At 33.7% G+C, this 24,331-nt stretch overlaps 1 protein-coding gene across 2 annotated transcripts in view; it reads right to left on the minus strand.

Moving 5' to 3' along the window:
* Positions 1 to 5,605: 5,605 nt before the first annotated feature.
* The window catches only part of LOC149065559 (bleomycin hydrolase), a 60,606-nt gene continuing 41,880 nt past the window's right edge, over positions 5,606 to 24,331 (minus strand). For both annotated transcript variants that reach the window (XM_089254025.1, XM_089254026.1), the window contains exons 10-11: positions 17,468 to 17,531; positions 5,606 to 5,782 (exon numbers count right to left, since the gene is read on the minus strand). In XM_089254025.1, the coding sequence (XP_089110151.1) occupies positions 5,631 to 5,782; positions 17,468 to 17,531 (216 nt within the window). In that variant the 3' untranslated portion in view covers positions 5,606 to 5,630. The remainder of the gene's footprint in view (positions 5,783 to 17,467; positions 17,532 to 24,331) is intronic.

Below are 24,331 nucleotides of genomic sequence, written 5' to 3' on the forward strand. Positions count from 1 at the left end.
ACACGAATGAGCACATACGCCCAGTACTCACCAATTCTTTTAATTTTGTACAAAAAATATTAAAATTTTTGATAATGTTGAGGGACATACACCTGATTCAAAGAATGTTATATATATGTGGGGGGGACTCCCAAAAAAAGTTGTGCCCAGACCCTCTGCACATATTTACCTATTAGAAACACTCCCATCAACTTGTCAGTATTTAAATGTAATATTCATTTCAAGTTAATTTTGACACCACCATCTGGCAACTATTCTATTTTTGGAAAAAAAAAATTGTCTCCATATCATAATTAACTTGAACTAGCAAATAAATTAATGCAAAAAAAACAAATAGTCAACACATTTTTATTACGTAAATCTTACACAATACACATAAAAGACAATGAGAAACAAATTTTAAACTTCAATAATATGATAAAATTCAGCTGAGAATATTTCCAATCATGTTTCAGCCAAGTATAAACATGACTTTATAACTCAACACAAAAATGTTTCTGACGAGATGAAACGAGCCCAGCATTCCCAATTACTTTTATAACGATTGAAAGGTTTGAAAAAAGCTGGTTATATATCATTTGACCACACTTAGAATTTTTTTTAGCTTGGCCTATTCTGCAATTAACTTTTATCTGAACAGAGATCCAATAAAGAAAAATATATAAATAAATTATATCCAACTTTGACAATTATGATTGTGTGTAACTAGTTTTCAGATGAAATATATCACAAAGCTAAATACATCGAGCTGAGATTTCCTCCTAAAATAAAAACGCCATTAAAAATTAGGGGGGTAGTAATTGATTAATCAAGAAATTCTAGTTAATTGATCAAATATATTTTAAAATAACCATTTTTACAATGTAGCATTGATAGCCAAAGGGGCAAGTGCCTCCCCAAGACACAAAATTATAGATATTGAAGTAATTTTTATATCAATTTAAGTTTTAAATTCCATTTTTTCTTAAAGTTGGTTACTAAATTTCTTTGGTGAAAGAAATTCCCTCCTCAGAAACTGTGACACACATCGCAGAACAATCTGGCATAAAAGTAGAAATCACACTATTATGAGAATTTTTATCACAGAACATTTCCAGTCATCTGAGGACTTGTTGCAGAACAATGTAAAAGATTCTGCTTTGCGGCGCACTTCCCATAAACAGATCCTGCATATGCTCCTGTTGATATAATATAGACAGCCCAATTCAAAAAGGCAACTCAAAATCCTACGAGATCTGCATTTTAAAGATTCACTCTGTATGGAACTGAATGGGTATATAGAATCAGGTTTAATTACAGTAGGGAGCATATAAGCAGAGTTGGGAGTTGCCGTTTTGCAATATGTAGAGGCATTTTCCACTGCTCTCGTGGCGTGCATAACTCAAAAATGTAATTTTCTGAGTTATTCCCTTTTTGAAGCGGGCTGTCAATATATACGGATGCTGCCAGTGTTTCTTTTATGCACCTGGTATCTGCTAAAAACAATCCAAAAGGTATTTGTCATGTCCTGGACTTTTTTTGCTTGGATTTTACTGAACCTATTTTTTTCTTCAAAAAGCATCTGTTAATTTTGGTTGGTTACTGATCATTTTCTTTACAAGCATCTTTCTCTTCCGTGTCTGGTGATGTTGGCCCTGGAACAGCTAATACTGAGGGACCACAAACACTATTTTTGGCATGAAATAAATTTAATTTTGGAAATAATGCATTTATTATAAGCTCTAATTGAAACAGTAAACAGAGTAGGTGCAACCAATTTCTTTCTAGTTTTTAGACACTTAATATCTATTAAGTGTGACCATAGGGGTAATACATCAGGGGAAAATAACAAATGTTAATGACACTTAATATCTATTAAGTGTCATTAACATTTGTTATTTTCCCCTGATGTATTACCCCTATGGTTCACAGATAGCATGCGTAACCTTTATCTTGAAAAGAAAAAAACATTCAGAGAGTATAAAAGTGGATGAAGCGATCTGTCATTGTTTACTGATAAAAAAAAGGCGTTGAAGAAAGTGATACAGGATAGTAAAAAAGGAGGTCGAGTCTAGGTTGTCAGACAACATTAGCTGAGACCCAAAATCATTTTTTAGATACGCCAATAATGGATGTAAGGGGACAGGAGGGTCTAGGGTAGAGAGCAACGTAGGTATGTGGAGTGCTTTCAATGACTTTTCGCATTGGTTTTGAAATATATAATGTAATAAAATCCTCAATGATATTCAAGTGGAAGATGTCGACGTCCGAAATCTTCTAAAAAATGTATGTGTGAGCAAAGCACCAGGACCAGATGATGTCTATCCTAGGGTCGTTCTGATATTTAAAAAGGGTAATAGAGAGGCTGTGTTTAATTATCGTCCAGTGAGTTTGACGAGCTCCCTCTCAAAAATTTTGGAAATTACTATCAAAAAGCAATTGATGAAGTGGCTAGATGACAATAGTGTATTGTTGGATAATTAGCATGTGTAACTAACCTCCTTTGCTTCTATGATCATGTGACTAAGGCTTTGGGTAAGGGCAAAAATGTATATGTTTACCTTGATTTCCAGAAGGCATTCAATCGGGTCCAACATGGTAAACTCTTGAAGCATTTACATAAGAATGGAATTGGGGGCAACTTGCTGAATTGAATAGAATCGTGGTTGAGAGATAGATCACAATGGGTTATAGTGAATGGGGAATTCTCTGATTGGACAGGCGTCACTAGTGGAGTTCCTCAAGGAAGAGTGCCCTGGGCCCCATACTTTTTCACTTTTTACAGATGAACTTGATCAGGATATCAATGGGATTGTTAAAAGCTCTTTTACAAAGGGACACCAGTATTGATTGGTAAGGGACAATTCTAGGTTATGGTGTTGCAGGGAATTTTTCTCTAATAGAGTTGTTAATAAATTGAATAGCTAACCCCCGGGGGTAATAAATGCTATAACACAATTGACATTTAAAAGAAATACGATAAACATGTTGAGATAAATCGAGAAGATATCCATACTTAGAATAAGACAACCATAAATACATTTTATGGGCATTGTATAATATTTTATGTCATCATCAACCATTTTCAATCCACTGCTGGATGAAGGTCTCTAACATTATCATATATATATACATCTAACATTATCATGTATATATACATTTATAATTTTTTTGATTGCATTTTTAATTGGGCTGCTGTATTTTAGTAATATATGTGCCCGAGTGGCATGGTGGTAAGATGCTCGTCTACCATCGTGAAGGTTGTTGTCAGGGATGACATCCATACTTGTTATAGGCATCTTTTTCTCAGCCACCTTGTTGGGCATTTAACCTGTTGTAACCTTGTATTTTCCTTTCTTCCATTAATTATAAATGTCTTTTTTTTAGTGCCTATTTCAAGCACTTTTAGTGCCTTTTTGCCTGCCCATTTTGACCATCCAGGCTCTACTGATTTCAAAGCTAGTTCAAACGTTCGTAATACTGCTTCCATTAGAAACTTTAAGAAAATCATGAGGGATGTTGTGCTCTTATATGGTGCACTGAACTTCTAGAATATCTTAGTAGTATATAGTATACTTCTAGAATATTGAAATTGTAATATACCATGGGGCAATCAAATTTTTGTCTTGTCTTCTAAACCTTCAATCAAATTGAAACTAAAATCATCATATAGTTTCTTTGAATTTTTCAGTAATAAAAAACCTAATCAAAATTTTTTTCAGATGTGAATGTATCTGTGAAAAGACTAGCAATGGAATTGAAAGGAAATGAAAACAAAAATTTTACTATCAACTATCGTTGCTGATCAATACTATTAAAGGGGTAGATGCACCTGTGTTTACGCATTCTCTTCTATAAACTTTTCCCTGACTCATTACTCTTTGTGTTATTTGTATGCAAGTAATAGAGTTTGCCTCTATTACTTGATAGTGAAATATCGGACATAAACCGCAAAAAACCGCAGCCGGCGTGAAGTAATCTGTACTTGTTTGGTCATTCACAAAGGAAGACGCTCGTTCCGCTGCCTTTGTATTGAAAGCCATAAAAATTATTGCTTCCCCGGACCCTGACAAAGACTTTTATTATCTTCAACTTTAACTATCTTGCCCAGCGTCTCCTAGCAAACTCTCGTGGGACAGACCTTAAATGGTCAGATGCTTTTGATGTCTGCTTATTTTTTGAAATACCATTTTCTGCCAAAATTTTGTACATGGGAACACAATTTTAAATACTTAATTGGTTTTATCAAATAAACCAAGTAATTAGAAACTTCTGATGGAAAATTGCGATTGAGTTGATTAACCGGACCTGTTAAATATTTTTTTATACCAATTGACAGAATAAAAATCTATAATTTAATTTCAGTTAACCCATCACACACACCTGACAAAATTGTAACACTTTGAACAAAAAAAAAAGTGAAAGCAACTTCACAAAGATCTTGAGTGCTTAAACCTTCTCATTACAGTGCATATGGCAATTTAGTGGACACTGGGATGGTTCTCTACAACAACGCACCTCCCCGAAGAATTTTAAACAAGCAATTTATTATTAATTATATAATTTCTAGCAATTTAATATCCAAAATGGGTTTAATTATAATTTAATCAATAAAATCAATCAATCATCAATAAAATTTGATGCACAATTATATTGAGACCACCAAAAAATATACAAATAAATTTTTTCACTCCTCATCTAAAAGATAGAAGTTGCAGCTGTAATGTTATTTTTTGGAAAGATGTTTTTTCTAACTACAGTCAAATCCTGTTTTAACGAATACCGTTGTAGCAAAAATCTCATTTTAACGAACACTTTTCTAATCCCCAAGCTAAGTTTTCACAGGAACAATGCAAAAACCTGGAATTCCTTTATCATGAAGTGATTTCTTCAGTCTCTTGGAGTTTGTTTTAACAGGATTCCACTGTATAATAACTGTGAAACCTGTGTGAACATTGTTTTTCAACTTTCAAAAATTTTGTGGTTAGATTTATTGCACTAATTACGTGTCTGCATTGCACGATTGAGCACATACCACTTCCCCTATATTCTGCAGATGTAATTATAACCAGCAAATTTCATGTGCTATAATTGCTCACCTAAAATGTTCTCTCTAAGCTATACACAGCCAGAACTTATTCAGTGTACATCATGCAGAAAATATTTGGTATATTTTATTTGGCATTCTGGACAGATGTCCAAATTTTGCAGGCATATTGCTCAACTGTAGCAATTTTTTTTTTCAGTAAGGCCTCCCTTCCGAATTTTATTCACAACTCACCACTGGTAAACACAGAAATTTCTTCATTATGCAAATGAGTTTTTGAATCTTGCACACATAATGAATACTCGCTATCGTGGTCAATAATTTTGTCTGAGATGAATCTGTTTAAGTTTATGGGGGGAAAAAAGAAAAGTTGCAAACACACGTTATTGAGATTACATTTATATATCCATACGTTTCAGTGTTTACTAAATATCCAAATGCACTATACACCTGATCCAGCATCTGGAAAAAGCTGAAAATGAACAAAATCTTACTCTCTAAAAAGTAATTAATTGAAAAAAAATGATGAACAGATAAATACTGAAGTTTTTCCAGTGATCCAATTAAATTTCATCCAACCACGTTTGAGAATTGTTTTATATAATCACATAGCAAGTGATCCCATAGGATCCCAGGCTGGAAGAACTTTCGGCTCCTGTTTTGCCAACTCAATTATATCTTTTGGCACATACTGCTTATCAATTACTGCTTCAAAACCATTTTCCAGAAACCATTCATTTGTCATAACATGATAACCTGAAAAGTATTAATTTTTTCAGATATGTGAAATAAATATAATATTAAGAAATGCTTATTATCTGAAAGAAAAGGTAAAAAATTTCATAAAAGAAGAATTTAAAATTTTTTTAATATGAATTTCAAATTTTACGAAACAAATCATATCGAGTCAAAGATAGTTTAACACTTTCATTAGCAAAGACATCTTGCCTCCTTAAAACCTTATTTTGGCAATGATAAGCCATAAGATTTTATTTAGCACATCAAACATGTTTTACATTTCCCCCCACCTTTTCAGATCAACTAGCAGTAGGCAGTCATCTTATGTTGACCTTTTAATGACAGATAAAAAAAACTGCTCTTGAAATCACTCTTCCTTCCTTCTGTCTAATTCAAGGTAATGAAAAAATATACATACATTATATATAATATGAAAAGATAGAGGAAAAATAAACCCAGAAGAAAAATACCCTACGTTTGGGGAGAGGGGACAGAGAAAGCATGAACATAAAATTGCAAAAAAAAATTCTTGAAAAATATTTGCCAATTTTAATGCAGATTAGCAAAAAACAATCAGACCACAAAGAAAAAACATTTTTGCTATTTTAGATGTTTTTTGTCACCTTGCTGCTTGTGTGAGGAAAGCTGAAACAATTTATATTATTTTAAAGAAACCTATCCTTGGAGAATAAGTTTTTATTAATTTTCAATACTTTTGGAAATTTGCTTGTTCATATTTTTTTTAAAGCTAAGCACTTCACTTTATACCTAGCATATAAACAGGCAGATCTAAGTTGAAGGGAGGGGCATGCATCTCCCAAACAATATGGAATTGATCCGTCCTTCAAAATACAGTGCAATCCAATGAGCCTACACAATAAGCCACCTCTCCCAACATATCACACTGGATCCAAGCCTGCATACAAGGTTGATGGTTTTTGAGGATACTGGTGATAGATAAGACTGGCAGGAGCTGCTACTGTACACTTTTACAAGCATTCAAACACTTTCTAATAGATCATAAAAGCTCACTGGTTTCCGAACTGAGAAAAATAGATTTTCACAGTTGCAAAAAAAAAAGGGTGACATGTTTATTTCATTATCATTTAGCATATCATCATTAATCTGTTTAGATCTTCTTGAACACAGTGATAGTTGCTAACAATACTCAATATCACAAGACAGTACTTCTCAAAGTGCGAGTTGCGGCTACTACCATGTTTCTCCTAAAATAAGCCCTAGATAAAATCGCCAATGAGACGCTTTTAGTATGTTGTTGCAACAGATACATAGCTGCCAACTTTTGAAAATAAAAATTATGGAGATTTTCGTGCTGACCCATATTTTATACTAAAACCACTCCCTAATAAATACAAAAGAGACTTTTCCCAAATAAAATAGGGATTTTACACACATAGAAGTTAAACCCTTGGGAATAAAATCCCTACGCAAAAAACAAGTGAAATTGGAGGCCAAAGCTTCAATGATGATTTAAAAAAAATATTGTGTTCAATCAGAAACAATGTGAACAAACATTCTGCGCGAACGACCCCAAAATGATAAGACGATGAAGGAAAAAGGGTCAATTTTTGAAGAACACTGACATTTGTGACACTTGCTTGATATTTTTTTGATTTCACATGGGTGAAGATGTCAGTCTTTCCACCATGACCGATGTTTATGTCTGTAACACAACTTGTACAAAAAGAAAAAAATTGGCCCTTTTCTAGAACGTTTGATGAAAGGAAATTCATTGGGGAATAAGTATCTTTAAAATTGATTAAATATTTTTTTGCTTATCAGTATTCATGTTTTGTTATCGCACGTACGTGACTTCAATATAAGAGAAAATTTTGACCACATGCGCATCATTATAATCAATTCTTCAATCTTCAATTATTATCCAGGACTATTGGCCGCTAAGCTATTTCCCTGCACGATATATAAGACAAACAACTTTCCCACTATTCCCCCATTTACAACGTGTGACGTCATTTCGAAAGGGAAAAAAACAGAGGCAAAAAGTCTTTTGCCTCTGTTTAGCTTAGCGGCCAATAGTCCTGGATAATAATTGAAGATTGAAGAATTGATTATAATGATGCGCATGTGGTCAAAATTTTCTCTTATATTGAAGTCACGTACGTGCGATAACAAAACATGAATACTGATAAGCAAAAAAATATTTAATCAATTTTAAAGATACTTATTCCCCAATGAATTTCCTTTCATCAAACGTTCTAGAAAAGGGCCAATTTTTTTCCCCACAAGAAATTCCTTAGGGATTGTTTTCAGAGCGGGGATTCTTTTTAAATGAAGTAGGGAATTTTTAGGGACAATTAGGGATTTTTTTGTGATTTTATAAAAATTCGGGAGATTTAAGAACTTTTTGGGAGGTCAAGAGATAAAGCTAAAATTCGGGAGACTTAATAGCTATGCAGATCTATTGAACTATATAAAAGGATAGTGGTTTTATTATTTACTATCAAATAGAAATATAAATGATATCATTGAAATTTATGCTTGAAATAAGTTATAATGTACATTTTTGTTAACACTCAAGCAGGTCTCCTTAGATGAGAGATGAATGCCTACGTAAACAGATAAATTTGAGACTGGTTTTTATCAATGAAAATGAAGAAAATTACTACTCGCAGCGTTTTTGATGATAAATAAAAAAAACAACATATAACCAATGTTACACTATAAATGTCTTAGAAAAGTTTTTTTATAAAACTTGAAAAATGCAACCAATTAGCATATTGGTTGTATTCGAGCAAATGTAACTGAATATTCTTATTGGTTGTTTTTCAAGTTTTATAAAAGAATCTTTCTAAAACTTTTACAGTTAATCCTCATCTGGAATATGTCTCAGCCGTTGACATATTGTGGCTCCCAATAAATGCCATTGCCATATGCTGGGATTACACTATAAAGTTGTAAAAGCTCTTTGATAAAACTTGAAAAAAGTAACCAATAAGCGTATTAGTTACATTCACAAATGTAACCAATAGACTTAATGGTTGTTTTTTTTTTTTTTCTTCAAGTTTTGAAAAAAACATCTTTCAATCAAACTTGTATAGCGTAATCCCATCCATAAGAAGTAAACAGGTACAGTTCGACACTGAGGATCAAATGAAGCAACGAGTATTGTAGCGGGCATGGACTCTGAAAAATGGACTCTGCATGGACTCTGAAAAATGGACTCTGCATGGACTCTATAGCCTTGTTCGACTCTGAAAAATCTACACCGAACTTCCTGTTTACATTAAATGACATCCAAAAGAAATGCTTTATGAAGTTGCAATTTTTTGTTAATTTTTGTGTAATCGTCATTAAAAAATGTCTTTAAAAAGGTACCAAAATTAAAATTCTACTGAAAAATGAAGAATGCATGATTTTTCAGGATGCTCCTAATGTTGTTACCCCAAAAATAAGCCCCGACACATTTTTTGAAGCAAAAATCAATTGGTATTTTCGGGGGAACACGGTAGTAAACTATTCTGTGGAGCCGTAGATGAACCTTGAATAGGGCAAGGAGAGAAGCTGTGAGTGGTAAAAGTTTGGGACCCACTATCACACGAAAATCACAGAAAATGAAACCAATGTTTAAATATATATATTTTTGAAGAAAATATTTTTTTTAAGTATAGAAATCAGTAAACAATCACAAAATACATACAGTGAAGTATCCATACTTGGAACAATTTGGAACTTAGCACTGAAAAAACGTAAGTACTGTGAAACTTTAAAATTGAAAACAAAACCCCACATTCTGAAGTGTGTTTAAGCTCTTTGTACAGATAACATGAAAATTTTGTGTACATTTTGCACCTAAAAAAATAAAATAGTATTTGTCCCAATTTAGGCATGGAAACCCTAACTTGGGACATTATAGTTTTTTGTGTTGTCGCATATTTAAGTGCCCTAGTTTAAATTTAACATGAGTGCAAGTTACATCTTAAGGACAAGTTAAATCTAAAAAAAAAAATCTAAGCCAATATACCCAGACTAAAAACAATTCAAAAATCATTTTATTCATCAAAAACAACATCCCAACCTCATGACAAAATCACAGCAAGTTCTCTGGTGAGAAAATATCACGCACACATTCAAAAAAAGAAACATATTTAGGAAGTAGAAAAAACTTTGAAAAGTTAATCAGGGTTCAAACAAAATTTTCAAAACAGAGTGAGGAGTTTTTAAGGAGTCAGGGGGATGACCCCCACTCTGAAAAAAAAATTGCACCACAAGACTGAAAATGAAAGAATGGTCCGAATGCGGATTTTCTTTTTAATGTCCCTTTTTTTAAATTTCTAGTCTGATGATTCCAAGATTTGAACTTTCAGAATTAAAAGTATAATGTGTAGGAATTTATTGAACACAGCTGCTGAAAAGGAAGAGGTATGCCATGACTATATGAGCAAGTAACAAGCAACTGTTTGAGAACACAAATTTGAACAGTAATAGAGAATTGTGATGAGTAGATATTGCAGGGGTGGGAAGGGATGTAGTCCATTTTGGAGCAATTTTCAGAGCACCAAAATATATGATTTAGAGCAAAAATGTATAAATTGGAGCAAAAAAATTATTGTTACAAGAAAAAGTAATGAATTAAAGCAACAATATTTGGGATTGATAAAAAAAAATGAAAAGAAAAAAAACCCAAAAAAATTTATAAAAAAAAAAAAAGCAGCCATATTTTCTAGACAAACTTTTTCACACCAGTCTATTTATAGAAGAGTTGATCCATTTTGCCCAAGAATATTTAGAAGACACCAACGAATAAGGCAAATACATAAAAAATAATAAAAGTCCTAATGCATTTCAACACCAATGGGTGCCGTCTTCAGAGGAAAAATTTAACCACTAGTTTCGCTGACCGAGCTTCCCATTTGGGTTGAATACCAAATCTTGACGCTCGGTTGCTCAGCGGAAAAAGTATGTCTGTTCACTTCAAACGTCGTGGTCAGAATGAAGCTGTGAGCCTGCGTGAGATACTAATGCAGCGTCCTGATTGGACATTTGCGGAATAGTGCTATCCAATTGGTCCATTCGAATTTTCTTGTAATTCCCGCTCGAAATGAATTTAAGCCATGGTGTTGCGATCGGGGGTGTAGATTTATTATCGTTCACTAGTATATTTTTGAAGGCCCGAATATATGTGCCTTCGTAGAAATCTAGATCAACTGTGGACTTGACTTTGTGAAAAACTCTCGCTTCTTGAAATTTGAATTTGTATTTACATTCTTAACACAGCGAGCGTGTTCATTTAATCTTGCTTTTATGGGTCTCCTTGTCTGTCCTATATAACCAAGAGAGCAATCACCACATGGAATGTAATAAATGCCCCATTGTTTATTCTGCGGTATAGCATCTTTAGGGGCCATGAAACTAAAGTTTTTAGTGGGCACATCTATGGTTGTTAGATTAAGTGTAGTCATACCCTACGATCCAATACTCTCACTGAAGATCAAACCGATTCTTAAAAAGTTTAATCTAAAGATGCTATACCGCAGAATAAACAATGGGGCATTTATTACATTCCATGTGGTGATTGCTCTCTTGGTTATATAGGACAGACAAGGAGATCCATAAAAGCAAGATTAAATGAACACGCTCGCTGTGTTAAGAATCAGGAATGTGAAAAATCGACCATCGCCACTCACTGTTGGCAAGAAGGCCACAAATTCAAGTTTCAAGAAGCGAGAGTTTTTCACAAAGTCAAGTCCACAGTTGATCTAGATTTCTACGAAGGCACATATATTCGGGCCTTCAAAAATATACTAGTGAACAATAATAAATCTACACCCCCGATCGCAACACCATGGCTTAAATTCATTTCGAGCGGGAATTACAAGAAAATTCGAATGGACCAATTGGATAGCACTATTCCGCAAATGTCCAATCAGGACGCTGCATTAGTATCTCACGCAGGCTCACAGCTTCATTCTGACCACGACGTTTGAAGTGAACAGACGTACTTCTTCTGCTGAGCAACCGAGCGTGAAGATTTGGTATTCAACCCAAATGGGAAACTCGGTCAGCGAAACTAGTGGTTAAATTTTTCCTCTGAAGACGGCACCCATTGGTGTTGAAATGCATTAGAACTTTTATTATTTTTTGTGTATTTGCCTTATTCGTTGGTGTCTTCTAAATAGTCTATTTATGATTTCTCTTTGCTCATGACAATATTTGCCATCTAGAACAGCGGCAGTTTGAAAATGGGTGGAAAATTTCTATAAGTTTTCAATTTTTTTTCCTCTTTAAATCAGTAATTTATTCAATAGAAAAAAATCTTAATTTTTGATATTTTTATACTTTTGTGTACAGTAGTAGTTGGTGCCACCTATCTTCCAAATTGCAATGTGTGGATATGTAACTGGGTGTATATTTATGTTACAGGTCTGCTCATTGCCATGACATTATTTATTTATTTTCAAAGAAATAGCAAACTGGGAAGAGAGCAGGTGTCAAGCCGCACCTTAAAAAGTCCTGGATATGCTGCAGATTTTCACCACTCTCAACATATTGATATATACCCAAAATCTTATTCAGTTAAAATTATATTACAGAATCATTACGTTGTAAATTGTTGGAACTTCAAAGGTAATTTTTTGTTCACACTTTTTGAAAATTATTTTCTTTTTCCACCCCAGATTTGCTGCCACTTATAGAGTAGTGCCTGCCCCATGCAGAGGTTGATCCTTGAGCCACCCCTGTTAACAAGGAGTAAATGAGTATGGTTTTGAAATCCAGACATGCCAACTTTTGGAATCCAGAAATCTGAAGATTCTCCCCCTCGGGAGAATCAAACAAGATCACTGAAGGGCAAGACTGTTATGGACAAGATTACTGAAGCAAGCTGATTTTCCCCCCAGCCAAACAGCAGTTTTATGCACAAAGTATTTTGAAGAAGGATTCATTGTTCATGAGGACAGAGTGAAGTGTAGCGATGAAACAGAGCTGGTAGTTCCATGAAAAAAAAGTTACGCTCACGTCAAAAGCATATCCTATGAAGCTTGAAATTGTGCAGAGTTATTTTTCAAAGCCTCTGCCTCCCCAACGAAAGGATCCAAGTGAGCAAACTGAATGAGCCAGAGAAAGAGAGGAGCAGGAATTTGAACTGTGGTGTATAAATAACATCATACGGATGTTCGAAGATCTCACTTCACAATGTCCGAGTTTTAAAATATATAACAATCTCAAAGTTGAAGTACCCGTGAATATAAGTTTGTTCCATTGGTTGTTGGGAATGAATCATGTGTGATAGATAGATTAAATTCAAAAACATACTAATTATTTTGAATTCTTATGAGAAAAATGTAACATTTGAGCAAAAGTTGTGATTTTTGCTTGAATATTTAAATGGTATTGTAAATTTAGACCAGTGTAATGACAAAGACATGCATATCAAGTTGGAATTTATCAAACAACGTGCACTTTTATGTAAGAAAAAGTTAGATATTCTTCTAATTTAATTTTGTGGGCATCCAAAATTTATTGTAGCTGTCCTTCTGCATATATCTTAATTCGAAACAGCAAAGTGTTAACATTACCACATCTATCTTATTTAAGGAAGTTAACTCATTTATGTAGCCCTACATATGCCAATGAAGGCTCTTTGACCTATTTAAAAAACAAAGCTGATAGTTTGTATGGACATGAAAAAGTTGTCAATGTAATGCTTGATGAGATTTATAGAAATCCATTGATTTCTTACAAAGCCGTAAGTCTTGTGGAATTTCTGAACACACCAATTCTGCTGCAACAACCATTCAAACGTTTATGATAAATTCATAGCTATCTAAATATAAAGACATAGTTGCATTATTTCCTGTTTTCAAGCACACTACAGATCTGTTGCATATCTATACAAACCATGTTCTATCTATACTGAATAAATGTGGATTTACTGTTTTATCATTGATATCTGATAATAACTCAGTCAATAGAAATATGTTTAAAATAATGTGAGGTGGGGAAACAAAATCATTTATTCCCAACCCTTTCTATCCAGATAAAAAATTGGTTTTTTTTTCTGTTTGACAGTGTTCACTTGATAAAAGCTATTAGAAACAATTGGCTGAATCTAAAAAATTTGGACCAAACCTTTATATTTTCTTGTCTTGATGGTGAGCAAATTCTGCATGCAAAACTAAAGGACTTGAAAAATATTTATGAAAAAGAGAAATGCTTAATTGTAAAAACAGCTCCAAAACTTTCTGTGGTGAAATCTGTTAAATGGTGATGCTAAATAAAAATGGATTTGTCACCAGAGTGGAGAATACCTGAAAAGGGGGAAGAGGTAAAAATGGCAAGACAAAAAAAAAGAAAAATCAAGAATTACTTCTATCCGGAAACTCAGTGTGGTTAACAAGACTTACAAAAATTCATTTTATAAGTCTTGAGATTCACAAAAAGAAAATGCTTACATATATATATGATTTATATCTATTTAAATCATATTATCATATCTTTATATCATTGGCTCTGCATTAAATTAATGAAAATGTGTATAAAAAAAATCCGATGAGGTACCTCATAAATATTATTGTAGATCGTCGTAGGAAGAAGTTCTCAACCAAAGTTCATGATGGGAATGTCCTATGCTGATGATCGTCGGTGCCAATGCAAAACAACAATTGCAGATGGATTAAAGGAACATCATCACCATTAATCGTCGTTACATGTTTCCGATCATAAGCTTAATATTCTGTCCTCATAGTGAGATCAACTACATTTTAAGTTGCACAATGGCGAGATTTTTCAGAGCAGTAAGTATGATCATCAGGAGGCCCCGCAAAGAGATAACAATAGTAAACGATTACAATGTAACTACCTTGATAGCATTTAATTCATGGTTGAAAAGGTGGTATGAATTTTCTGCTTTGAAAGCTCCAGAGAAGAAAAAGCTGGGTATTCCTGGAATAGGTGACATGCTATCAAGAGACATTTTTTGCACTCCAGTTGACAACTAAAAGTTTAATTGAAGTTGTCAAATATGTTTTTAACACATTGGGTTGTTCATATATATTGCTGGGGAAATTTCAGACCATCAGTCTTGAACCACGTTTTGGGCAATATCGCCAGATGAGAGGAAGGGAATTACAATGTTTCTTGTTTGCAGGTAATGGAGGGCAAAAAAAAATTGGGGATTCTGAGCACAATTAGTTTGCACTCTGAGAAAAAGGGAGATTTTAAATTGGAAGACCTCAATTGTTCAGAACTTAATAACTACAAACTTATAACTAACAAAAAGCTGAGACATACCAAAATGTTTTTACAATGTTTTTAACACTTATGATGTTGAAATTTCAGAAGATACAATGTCTGTTCTAATTTTTATTGCTGGTTACAAAGCTTTCAGAGTGTCTCATATAGTTTAAAATGTGAGCAGTGCATATATGTTTTAATTAAAGAAAAAACTCTTGAGTGTTGTGATGCCCTGATGAAGTCTTAAAATATTTATTGTTGACTGACAGAGGCCAACTTAAATGGCCCTCAGAAATTACTAATACATGTTGTGGTAACATCTTTCCAATTGTTTCAAAAGCTTATTGGTAAAAATTATGAAAATGCATTTTTGAATTTTTCTGAACAAACAAATCTACTGATTCAACTAATGACAGAAAATTATCCGTCCTTGACAATTCATGAAATGTTCACTCATATGTGGTATTTGCTATTTAATGACCATATTCTAAAAATATTCATTAATAGTGATAATCCTGGTTGACCAAAAATCATTTATTGAATACTAAATTTCTTTTTTGACTGTTCTCAGGGCAATGTTGTCACTCAGAAGATTGTGCAGCATCTGTTTTTATGTTATTTTTATAAATAATTTTTTTTATGCTTGTATTTTTGTGTTAAAATTCATTTCCCTTTGTTTTGTTAAAAATTTATTTTGAATGTGGCATTTATATGAATCTTTGAATTACAGATTTGATTGGTCAGTCATTAGTAGGATTAAATTTTGAAAATTGGTTTAAGTGGTTCGAAACTGAACCTCAAATTAATGATTTATTGCACAATTTAAAAAAATTGAAAAAATTCTAAAAGTTAAATGAACATCTTGACAAAGGTGGAAATTAGCAAATATTAAATATTTGCTTCGGTTTATTTTTCTTTTTTTGACAGGGTTTTACAAGGTGTTAAAAATTATGATTCGAATGTTCTATGTTTGTGTACTTGGCATTTTTCCTTCCGAACAGAGCGAAGTGAAAGGACAGTCAGATCCCTTGTGTGACGTCACAAACCCTTGGAGCAGGCCCAGTAAGAAGGAAAAAAAAACGAACATCACAAAGGCCCAGATTAGGGAGTGTTGTGTGTTCAGAAGGTACTGCAATTTAAGTTTTAAATGGGAAGTGAGAAACTGATGATGGATAAATATTTAAAAAAAAAAAAAAATTCAATTTTATGGGCTCGTGCTCCCATTCCTGCTGGAATTTTGCTATACTCAGAAGGAAATAGCTGCAAAATGGGAGAAAATTTTGGAAGATTCAACAATCTTCATTTAGCAACATTGGCAATTTATCACTCGTCATTTGGCGACATTGGCAATTTAACACTTGTTATTAAGTGAAGTTTCCAAATTAACATTTATATTTTGGCGGACTTGCTCTTTTACTCGCAGAATGAAACTTTTTTCACAAAACATTAAGCGATCTGTAAATCTGCAGCTTAGTTCATTTTTACAAAATTAGGTTTGAGGTAGTGGGCCATATCAGATAACCTGAGGACCACATTTGGTCCACTGGGCCATAGATTTAACATATATACCTTAGAGAGTGGATCACAATGAATTTCTTAAAAAGAAATTTTGAGTTCTTAGCCTTCAAATAGCATCAAAACTAAAACAAATTAATTATAGAAACATATAAAGGTATCAAGGTACTTTCCTTCCATTTAAATTTTTTTTAAATATTTTTTTGCATCAAAAAAATAAATTTTTGGTCGTGAAGAGCATAGCCCCTACCTACATACGTGTCTACCCCCTAACACACATTGCAATCAGAGTTGACAAACTTGCTGGGAGGTTTAAAATAGCTAGAAATCTGCTGACATATTAATTGAATAGTCCTATGGAATCTGCAGTGTGGGGGGGGGGGGGGAGAACTCGCCAAAATTTGGTATGGAGGCCCGATTCAGGGATATACACGACTAGATATCTCATCTTATTCTTCAACAACCGCAAGTTACATCAATACAATACAGTAAAATAGTAAAATGCTTCATTTGTACTTCAAAGCAGTAAAACTACTTTTCAAGGTCACATGATCATGATAGACAGTGAAATGAGAGGGAAAAAGTAAGAGGTTTTTCCTCTGTACCTTTTATTTTTGGAACTAGGAAAGAATGTGTCCTGTGGGATACATGAATGAAATTTTTATGTATCCTTTTCCAAAACTCTGGGTATTTGATCTGCTATAGCACAGCATCTTTGGAACCCAATCATAGCTTGGAATTGGATAGGCCTGTATCATGGACATTTTATTCTTGTCCTGGTATTTTATTGAGTGACACAAATCCACTTTCATACATTACCTCACAACATTTTGGTTATAATGAGGAAATAATTCAATATCCCTATCACCTATGGTAAAATAGGATTCATCTATATATATCATATTATTTTTAAACAATACTGAAAAACAAAGACAATATTTTGCACTATTTGAAATTTGCAAAAATGAAACTTACCTTTATCACCACGGTCATCACCCCAAGAGTTTTCAACACGCCATTTTGTTGGTTCATCTTTCTCCTATCATTGAAGAAATTTCATGTTAATTTTACTGGTATAAAAAATTTACTTGTTGACCAAAAGTTTTTTGCCCCCCCCCCCCACAGAGGAAAAAGAAATGCAGAATAATTTGCATTGAAAATTTTGTCCAGTAACATGGATTTGTTTCATTTTTTTTACATTCAAGGCTTCTATAATTAAAATAAAAAGACCATAAGTGTTTTTTTAACCCATCTACATATGGAAGCAGAATAATCGGTGAGTTGGCAAGTGTGCCTTAGCACAGAGAGCAGAATGATGAGATTGTTTAATATATGTCCAACCTCTTTCTTTATTGACACATTGTAATATGAACCAAAAAAGCAAATTTATAGAGAGGATGAAAATGCATTAAACCCTTTTTGGTCACAAAACATTTCTTTAGATCATTGATCTTTTTTGTTGCGCTACGATCATTTTCTGCACGTGAGGGCTAATTAAACCGGGATCTACAGTTTATTACAAATTTCAAATGCCGGATTCAACATTTCTGTCTTTTTATACTTACCGAGAAGTTAGTGCCTTAACCCCCTCTGCATGAAATTAGTACAATGGATCACATTCAAACAATCAGGGAAGTTATAGACACAAGGAATACGAATTACCATTGTGTATGGCCTTCATTGATTTTGAGAAAGCGGTTGACTCTGTCTTCGCTGTTGTTAAAGCTCTGGATGTAATTGGGTTAGAAAAGACTTACATCAATATCAAGAAAATATATGACAAAGCAACTGCGACGATTCATTTGGATAAAGGAAAAGCAAAGATTAAACTCGGAAAGGAGTCAGACAGGGTGATACTATCTCACCAAAACTCTTTACCGCTGTTTTAGAAGAAGTAATCAGAAAACTGGATTGGGATAAAAAAGGAATTAAAATAAGTGGGGAATTTCTCAACCATTTGTGTTTTGCAGACAACATTGTTATTATCAGCAGTAATCCAGACGAACTAGAAGAAATGATACAAGAATTAGCAAAGGCAAGTATTCAGGTGGGCTTGAAAATGAATCTGCAAAAGACTAAAGTTCTGTTCAACCTCTTTGCGTTAAAGAGGACAATCTTGCTCAGAAGTAGAAAGCTATGTATACCTAGGACAAGAAATTACAATGGACAACGGAATCATTAATGAAATAAACAGAAGGATCAGGATTGGATGGAGCACTTTTGGCAAAAACTGTAATTCTGAAGAGTCACATGCCATTATGCCTGAAAAGAAAATTTTTTAACCAGTGTGTGTTACCAGCACTGACGTATGGAGCTGAAACATGGACACTCACAAGCAAGATGATACAAAGACTACAGACAACACAAAGGAGCATGAAAAGATGTATGCTAGGCATCACAAGGAGAGACAGAAAACGAATCACTTGGATAAGGAACCACACAAAGGTATATGATATCATGGAAAGAATCAAACGTTTGAAATGGAAATGGGCTGGACAAATTGCAAGAAGACAGGACAACAGATGGACCACAAGTATTCTAGAGTGGTACCCCTGTGGTGTTAAACATCCGAGAAGGCATCCCCACGCAAGATGGATTGACAAGATCAGGAAAGTTGCAAGAGTCAACTGGATGGCTAAAGCATCAGACAGAGCAGAATGGAAAAATTTAGAGACCTTCATCCAGCAGTGAATTGAAAATGGTCATTGATGATGATGATTTGTATAAAAATTTTCTATTGAAGTTGAAAATCAACTTTTATATAACTTTTACTTTTTTTCAACAGCTAGTCCATTTTTCTGTAACCTTTAATTTGGCCAACAAAAAAACAGTGTTAAGCTGAGAACAGTAAAAACTGGTAATTCATGTTTAAATTACACATCTGCTCAGCATCTTATAGGACAGTCTATATCTCTGATTCAGCACAGGAAAATGAGACAAAACTTCAGAAATTCTCATTTTGAGAGATTTTCACTTTTACCCAAGCAATTTTTTTCAATGAAACTCAAAGTATCCTATTGATTAATTCTTGGATGAATGCTCTTTTGTACTCCTCATCTGTTTGCATAACATTTAGTCTTATTTCATTACACATATTAAGATTCTTGCTTTCTTTGAATCAGTTATGTATATCATATAGGTGAATCCAACCTATTCTGCCAAACGAAAGAGGGTAATAGACAAGCCTAAATGAATCATGAAACAACCTACCAACCCTGTCCTATCTCGAACCGTTTGAGCTATGGTGGATAATCGATTATGGAAAAAAAATGTGTGGAGTCTGAAAAACCCGGATTTGTGAAGTTTCTGGGAGATCTACATACAAACTAAACACATATGCCGCTGTGGTGGTCGAGTGGTTATAGTGACGGACTCGCGATGCGAGGATCCGGGTTCGAACCCCACAGTGGTGGTCGGCTGAAGTTGGTTTTCTGTGGTTTCCAACTTCAAGGCGCAAATGCAAGCCGATCTCCCCGTTAAAAAGTCTCGCCACAGAGAGCAACAGTCCTACAACGATAAATCATTCAATCATAACACTTCACTCATAGTTAGAAAAACTGGTGGCAGATGGCAGCACTACACATAACAAGCATTACAGAGAAACAAAAAAAAACTTCACGTCAGGTTTCATTACACGTACACGCACATTCCCGCATGTACCGATTCGTTGGGGGTTCCGCGGGGGGGGGGTGTGGGCGGGGTGCATGTGTGGTGTAGCAGTAGTAGGTAGGGGCTCCAAAAAATGGCTCGGGATCCATGATGTTCTTAAGTCAGCCACCTCGTTGGGCAATTTGCCTGTTGTGGCGTTGTATTTGTATTTGTATATTTGGAAAGCCTAGAAAAAAATCCTATAAAGTTACACAAATTTCATTGAAATATCTAGATTTAACCTCTTAACTACCAATGTCCCCAATTAGGAACATCAGTTTCATTAACTGCAAAAAAAATATTTTTCCTACATAATATGAAAGCACTTGATTTTTTTCTTTGAATGCATGAGATTCCAAACTTATTTTACAAAACAAAAATTTCATTCATTTCAGCACTTATGCCATAAATTTAAATTTTTTAAATCAGCTTTTTTTAAGGAAGAATTATTTTTTTTTAATTTTAATGTTGTTTCTATGGACATGGGCAAGTCCAGAAAACATAAAAGTTAGTTTGTTTCATGAATTTTATTGTTTATATCCCTAAACTAAAGAATCAGGAAAAAAAATAACAGAAAAAATAAAATAAAATTGATTAAAATCTTATTCGGCCGGTAAAAAGTTAATGGTGAGTTACAGGTGCTGAAAGATTGGGAAAGTTCAAAATCGAATTGTCACCAATTTTTAATTGCCAATTCCGCAAACACCCTTTTAGCTACAATCGGTCAAATATGCCAAAAACTTGTCCATTCCACCAGTTTTTGAAAAACCCTACAATAAATCAAATTGGTCATCTAACTGAGGAGAAACTTAGTTATTTGTTTGCAATACATCACTGAAATCTGCATTCGATGAAGTAATTTTAGTAGGTTTTGGCGACAATTAGATTTTTCATTTCACCGATCTTTTAGCGCTTCTGGCTCGCCATTAAATATGGATATCCTGTAGATAGAGGTAGGGTCACCTTATAGGATTTTTCATGCAAAATCAAATTGTTGCCAAAATCTGTAACTGCCAATTCTGAATTTTTGTTGAATATCTACTTCAATTTTGAACTTTGTCAATCTTTCAGCGCTTTTGTAGCTCGCCATTAAAACCAGATATTTCAAAATGAAATTGGTGTCACATCATAGCATTTTTTTCTGCTCTTTCAAAATTTGTGCTTAGTTTGTGTATAGGTCATCCAGAAACATCACAAATTCAGTTTTTTCAGACTTGATGCATTTTTTCCCCATAATCGATTATCCATCATAATTCAAAAACACTTTGAGATAGGACAGGGTTGGTGGGGTTTATCACGATCCACTTGGGCTTGTCTATCACCCCCTTTTGTATAGCAGAATGCAGAATGTCAGTTTTACCCTTTGTATATATATTATTTCCTTGATATATTAACAAGTTTTGAAAATGTAAATTGATTTTTGACAGGAAAAATCAGACATTACCACCAGGGTTGTCAAATTTGCTCCCCGGGTAGATACCCATTCCCCCCCCCCCCCCCGGGTTTTTTTGGGGAAAATGGGTTTTTTGTAGGGAATATTGTTTGTTTTCGAAGAAAATGTGTTACTTTCAGGTTAAAATTTCAGTTTGAGCTTAGTTTATATATTCCAAAAATTGCTGCATAGTGCAGTGTTTAGAATATGTATAATTTGAAATAATTTTTAATGATTTTTTAGGAACAAAAATGTGATAATAAATAATTTCTTGGAATCACAAACAGCCTTTTTTATAATTCTTCTACCTTTTTTATGTAAGCATTTAGGTATGAGATCCACATATTAAAATATTTTACAAGAAATCGCAAACAGAAAATTGTAACCATGGACCTTAGTTTAAAAAATATACCTGATAATATGTGATAAGCATACCTACAGAAATTTATTTATAATACACAATAATTTTTCACACACACACACACACACACACACAAATCCTTGTATAAATAAATTGAAGCATCTGTGAAGAAGTAAACCAATGTATAGTCCTCCTACCACGAGATGAGATTTGGCTACGGCACGTCATGTCATGTCAAACGATTCTATTTTATCCTAGAATGACATGCCAATTGTGAAAGCTCGGTCACTGATGAACTTTTCTCGATGTGCAATCGTTTTACCAAAAACAAAATTTGAATAAAATCATCCGACGTGACGTGACATGATGCAGCGAAAATTTATCTCGTGGTCGGAGGACTATATGTAAACTGAATTTTCATTCAAAAAATATTTACATGTTTTTGCAATACTTTTTTATAAGTTTTATACAGGTACATCAGACTTGTGAATGACTTATCTCCTCTTAGCCAGATCATATTTTAATTATCACTGCTCCTTTAAAAATATTTCAGAATTTAATTTAATGAAGTAGAGATATTCTTTAACAGTGAGGAATTTAAGAAAAAGAGAAGCATGAGACTTTAGCTCCTGAAAGTTTGGGTTCAATTATAAAAAAAAAAACCTGGTTCTGGTTACATAGCTGAAAGGTTTTATTTTTGACTAATCAGGACACTTTTGGTTACATTTTTTGCGGGGTCTGAAAAATTTGGAGAAAAAAAAATTCAGGCGCCATTCTGATTTCTCAGAATTTTCATTATCTCCAAATTCATTTATTTTACCACACACAATTTTCTTGCTGCAGTTCTGCATACAACTCAAGGTTCAGATATAATTACACAGAAGTGTGTGTTTTTTGTGTGTGAACAATTATTCCCTTACTTATAATCATGGTCAATTTTATTGATCAAATACATAGTTTAACATTCACCAAAAATGTATATTTAGACATAATAATATAAGATGTAGGCTTACACATAAAGGATGTGCATTAGGGTGGATTGAAAAAAAAATATTTTATTTGCAAATCGCTATAGTGCAGAAAAGTAGCCTCCTTTAATAAAAAGAAAAATGACGTAAAAAAATTTAAAATCGATTGACATCTTTCGGTCATGCATCGTACTTGAAGTTTATGAAAATTGACAAAATTTAACATTTTTCTTAAATTCTTCTAATATTACTCAAAATTTGATGATTGATGTGCAAAAGTTTCTTATGCTTATTTTATGGTTCAATAAAGTAAAATAAATTAAATCATCATTGATATTTCAATGTTTATCGGTTGCACAATGTGTTCGAAAAACTGGAATTGACCAAATTTTTGCAAGTTTCGTTGTACAGCTATTTGCATGCTTTGTCAGAACAAAATGACCCAGAATTAACCATGAAGAGGTGGCTGCACATTGAGTTCCACCTACACTCTATCCAATCAACCATCCAAAGTAGGAGAGTGTATGTACTTTACATTATAGTTACCAAAATTGACTAGGATTTACTGATTTACAGTTTCTTCTATTGTTTCTTTTCCAAGTGGACGTTTCAAGTCAAACTTCTGCACAATGAAGCTTGCAAAAATTTGGTCAATTCCAGTTTTTCGAACACATTGCGCGACTGATAAACATTGAAATATCAATGATGTTTTAATTTATTTTACTTTATTGAACCATAAAATAAGCATAACAAACTTTTGCTTGTCGATCGTCAAATTTTAAGTAATATTAAAAAATTAAGAAAAATGCTCAATTTTGTCAATTTTCATAATCTTCAAGTACTATGCGCGACCGGAAGATATCAACTGATTTTAAATTTTTTTACGTCATTTTTCTTTTTATTAAAAGAGGCAACTTTTCCGCACTATAGCAATTTGAAAATGAAACTTCATTTTTTTTCCAACCCACCCTGTTGTACATACATGTTTAAGTTACATACACTCATTGCCATAAAAATTTGCGCACCCAGAAGAAGTCGTCAAAATGAAACGAAATTTTACACATATAAGTACTACGTTGATATAAGTAAGTGATTAGGAAATCCAAGAAAAAGGATCATTTATTGCAGAAAAAAGTACAGATGAACAGAAGTTTTAGTACTCTGTTGGACCCCCCTCTAGCGCAAATGCACGATGCGATACGAGCGAGCATTGAGGCATACAAGTTCCGTATGATGTCCTGAGACATCTCGTTCCACAGTTGCTGTAAATGCGCCTCTAGTTCGACCAACCTCGTAGGGTGTCCAACTTGCCGTCCCAAATGATCCCAGATATGCTCGATTGGTGATGCAAATCTGGGGATAGAGCAGGCCAGGGAAGGGTGGTAATGTGGCGGAGGCAGTCTTGTGACATGCTTGCTGTGTGTGGCCTA

Source organism: Pholcus phalangioides, unplaced genomic scaffold, assembly GCF_987345545.1.
Source record: "Pholcus phalangioides strain wild (caught in Gottingen) unplaced genomic scaffold, Ppha-v1.0 ptg000039l_1, whole genome shotgun sequence".
NCBI lineage: Eukaryota > Metazoa > Arthropoda > Arachnida > Araneae > Pholcidae > Pholcus > Pholcus phalangioides.